General features: G+C 57.2%; 1 protein-coding gene across 1 annotated transcript; it reads left to right on the top strand.

Moving 5' to 3' along the window:
- The first annotated feature begins 1,663 nt into the window (after positions 1-1,663).
- Positions 1,664-4,168, top strand: LOC113962971 (putative Polycomb group protein ASXL2). The gene is made up of 2 exons (XM_027673759.1): positions 1,664-1,827; positions 3,998-4,168. The coding sequence occupies exons 1-2, from the start codon at positions 1,672-1,674 to the stop codon at positions 4,166-4,168; spliced, it is 327 nt and encodes a 108-aa protein (XP_027529560.1). The 5' UTR covers positions 1,664-1,671.
- Positions 4,169-4,383: the final 215 nt, after the last annotated feature.

Genomic DNA, 4,383 nt, shown 5'->3' with positions numbered 1-4,383 from the left:
AAGTTAAGTGGGATTTGTTGATTAGTTTTAACTCTAAAAAATTCAATAATAACTTGTGTGACAGGCTGGAGTAGTGTTGGGTTTGTGCCAGGGATGGGCACATACCCTGAGAGGGGTAAACATGAGAAAACAGGGAATTCAAAGTAAGGAGAAGCTGTTAAAGAGGGAATTAGTTCAGGAGGAGCAGTGGAGGTGCCAGATGAGTAAAGCTTTTGTAAAGATGGGTCCTGCCAAGGCCCAATTCCTTGGGGAGCTTCCCAAGCCCAGCTCTGCCCACAGTGCTGTGAAATGCTGGGCTTGGCACTGGGATTCTGCTCTGGGGCAGTTTTTAAGAGGATGTGCTTGGTGAGGTGCAGGTCAGGGCTGTGGCAGAGCTCTCCTGCCACCCTGAGGCTTCCTGGGAATGGGAGGGATGCAGAGTGATCCCTGCTCCTCTGCAGGCTGTGGGGAAAAAGGCACAAAATCATCAAATCCCAGAACAGTTTGGGTTGGGAGGGACATTAAAGCTCACCCCATCCCACCCCCTGCCGTGGGCAGGGACACCTTCCACCAGCCCAGGGTGCTCCAACCTGGCCTTGGACACTTCCAGGGATCCAGGGGCAGCCACAGCTTCTCTGGGAATTCAATCCCAGCCCCTCCCCACCCTCCCAGGGGAGGATTTCTGTGCTTCCCTAAAACAATCAGTGCAGTGTAAAAGGGGTTTTGCTGCAGAGCTCAGCTTTGCTGGGTGTCCCTGTTGGGCCCAGCCCATGGATCCGGCCTGTCCTGATCCCTGGGCTTTGCTGCACATTCCCTTTGCTGCTCTTGGGAGCACCAAGGCCCTGCCCAAATCCTTGGAGGGCTCTGCTCATCCCCCCCTGTATTTCCCTTTCCTTCTTTCACCCCGTCTGGGGGGATTTTTGGGATGTTTGGGTTTGCTCCAGGCACAGCTGTGCCTCCTGCTCAGGGAGTTCCCTCCAGCAGTCACAAATTTGGGGTTTTAGTCAATTTGGTGGCTCTGGTTCCTGAAGGATTCTCCATCTGTGTGCAGGGCCCTGCTCGATCCCGGGGTGCTTTGGGAGCAGGGACATGGATTTGTGGGTAGAACTCCTGGCTGGGAGAGGCTGTGACCCCCCCTGTCCCTGCAGTGGGAACACAGGTCACCCCTGTGCCTCCTGGGTGTGCTCCTGCCTGCAGCAGGACGAGTTTAAAAAGCCAAACAAAACCCACCCCACCAGTGAAAAGACGGATCCTCTGTCTCCACCCTCCCGCTGGGATCAGAGACCTTCTGGGATCAGAGATCTCCCCTCTTTTCAGGGGAAATCCTGTGATTTGTTTCCATTCTTTACCCCACAACCCTCGTTTTTGTGAGATGTGGGTTCTGTTATGGGCAAAAAAGCCCCACAACACAACTTAAAATCCCTCTGCAGCTCATTGTGAGCTCACCCCAAACCGACTCCAAGATCCACGTGGAGCATCCAGAGCCCGAAAACCCTGGGATTGGCAAAAAAAGTCTTGGAGAGCCTGAACCTGGGGGTTTTTTTTTGTTTGCTTTTTTCCCTGTGACTGGAGCACACGTGGCCTGGTGTCACTGTGGCAGCTCCAGCTTGGGAATTCCTTGGGAATGCGAGCTGGAGCCGGAATCTTTCCGCCTCTGCGTGGTGGGGTGAGGAGGGGTCCCCCCAGCAGGAGATGGGCTCCCAAAGCCCCCTGGGCTCTAAACTGGTGCTCTGTTGCAGTGGGACGTCCCCCCTGGCCTGCCTGAATGCCATGTTACACACCAACTCCCGGGGGGAAGAGGGGATCTTCTACAAGGTGCCGGGACGGATGGGAGTCTACACCCTCAAGGTGAGTGAGTGTCCCCCTGGCAGCTCCCTGGAGTGCTCAGGGGACTTTGGTCTGTCTAAAAACACCTTGGGTTGGGATCTCGGAGTCACTGGGGTTGGAAAAGCCCTCCCAGCCCATGGATCCACCCTGTGCCTGATGCCCACCTTGTCACTGAGTGCCACGGCCAGGCCTTCCTGGGACACCTCCAGGGCTGGGCACTCCAAACCTCCCTGGGCAGCCCCTGCCAGTGCCTGACCACCCTTTCCAGCAGGAAATTCCTCCTGATGTCCAGATTATCCAGGATAATCCTGAAGAGGGGGCTGTTCCTCGCTGGCAGGAGTTGGAGTGTGGATGTTCCCTCCTGAGCACTGGGTGTGAGGGCACAGCTGGAGCTGCTCCCGTTACCCACAGGGTGGTTTGCTGATGTCAATCACTGTCCCAGAAATGAAGGAGTAATTAAAATGTCAGTGGAACTTTAGCCTAAAAGGGTAACTTCATCTTCACTGCTCTCTCTAGAAATGAAAAATCACCTTCTCCCCAGTCTGTTAGTAAGACAGAGGGGAAAATACGGGAGGGTCTGATTGGTGTATTTAAAAATAATCTGTGTTTTAAACACTGGAAGGAGGCCCCACACCACTCCTGGTTTGGTGTGAATTGTCTGTGCAGGCTGTGCCCAGACCTGCTCAGTGTGGGGGGTCCCCAAGGGACACTTTTCCTCTCTCTCCCTCCCTCCTGGACAGAGAGGAATGGAAAATGGAACCAGAGAGTCATTAACACCGACAGCCCTGTCACCTTCATTGGCCCTGGGTGTGGAAATCACTCCTGGCTCTGCTTTCAGAGGCAGGACAAGGAGTCAGTTGTCTCCAGGTCCAGGGAGAGCTGTTTTGAGGTGCTTTTCCCAGCAGAAAGGATTCCCTGTGGGACACACCTGGAGCTGTCCAGCTGTTACCTGGGAACACTGAGGGGGTCACTGGGTTCCTGAGGATTGTTGGGAATGATTATTGGCATCAGTTCAGCCTTGGCTGAGGGGGTGGCACAGAGGCAGAGCAGGGATGAGGGTTGGGATGGGCCACAGTCCATCCCCTCCTGGCTCAGCACCTCTGGGAGCTGCCCAGAGCTTTTCAGGTAGGGGAGGAGGGGGGACATGACCCACCACAGCTGGACACCCCAGCAGCAGGGAACAGCCTTCTGCTGCTGCCAGTTCTCCTGCCCTGGAAATGAGGGTTGCAGTTGGATCTGATGGGATCAGCACTAGAGGGCAGGCTGGGATGGGGTGGGAGGGATGGAAGAGGGGAACAGCCCAAACCCACAGGTGAGTGCAGGTGCTCCCACCACAGCCTTGGCTTTCACTGAATCCCAGAATCCCTGAGGTTGGAAAAGCCCTCCCAGGCCATGGATCCCCCCTGTGCCCCATCCCCACCTTGTCCCAGCCCAGAGCACTGAGTGCCACGGCCAGGCCTTCCTGGGACACCTCCAGGGCTGGGCACTCCAAACCTCCCTGGGCAGCCCCTGCCAGTGCCTGACCACCCTTTCCAGCAGGAAATTCCTCCTCCTGTCCAACCTGAGCCTCCCCTGGCCCAGCTGGAGGCCGTTCCCTCTCCTCCTGTCCCTTGTTCCCTGGGAGCAGAGCCCGACCCCCCCCGGCTCCCCCCTCCTGTCAGGGGGTTGCAGAGCCAGAAGGTCCCCCCTGAGCCTCCTTTGCTCCAGGCTGAGCCCCCCCAGCTCCCTCAGCTGCTCCTGCTGCTCCAGCCCCTTCCCAGCTCCTCACAGGGTGTAAGGACCACTCAGAAACCAGTGCCAGGTGTGTTTTCCACAGGACCTGTGTTGGCAGCTCAGGGGCTGCTCTGCTCTGGTGGGAACAATATCCCATCTGACCCCTCTGGCAGTGGGAAGCCGTTCCATTCCCCTTTGTCCCGTCCCTGGAGTTGGTGATTAGTGATGGAGAAGTCAGGGAAGAGCAGTTAAAGCCTCCTGTGAGGGATGACGAGGGTGGTGTTTAGGGTGTGTCACCTGCATTAAGTGTTTAAATGGATGCCCAGAGGGCAGCAGAGTGTTTGAGGCCGGTGGTGGAGCAGCAGAAAATCCCCAGCGGGTCCCTGGTGATTAAAACCCTCCCCGTCCTGAGGGTTCTGCTGCCCGTGGGAGGGGCTGGCCCGGGGGGGTGACTGTGTGTCCGTGTGTCCCCCTGCAGAAGGACGTCCCAGACGGGCTGAAGGAGCTGTCAGAGGGCTCAGAGGAGAGCAGTGATGGCCAGTCTGACTCGCAGAGCTCCGAGAACAGCAGCAGCAGCAGCGACGGCTGCGCCAAGGACGGGAGGAAGAGCAGGTGGAAAAGGAAAGGTGGGTCCCTGTTTTGGGAGTGATGGTTTGAACCCGGGCTGGGGAGGGCTTGAGAGGGTTTTATCCATCACTTCTGGTGCCTTACAGCAGTCCCAGAGCCTGGAATGTGCCGTCCCTTTGGAGCTCAGGTGGGATGTGCCCCCCTGGGCAGTGAAGGGTACCTGTGTCTAGGGGGGGTTTTGGTCCTTCCACATCCCAGAATTCACACCCAGGAGCTGCCACTCTGCTCCTCCCAGGC

Source organism: Neopelma chrysocephalum, unplaced genomic scaffold (genome assembly GCF_003984885.1).
Source record: "Neopelma chrysocephalum unplaced genomic scaffold, ASM398488v2 Primary Assembly neopelma1_186454, whole genome shotgun sequence".
Lineage (NCBI taxonomy): Eukaryota > Metazoa > Chordata > Aves > Passeriformes > Pipridae > Neopelma > Neopelma chrysocephalum.
This window is presented reverse-complemented; position numbering and strand designations above follow the sequence as displayed.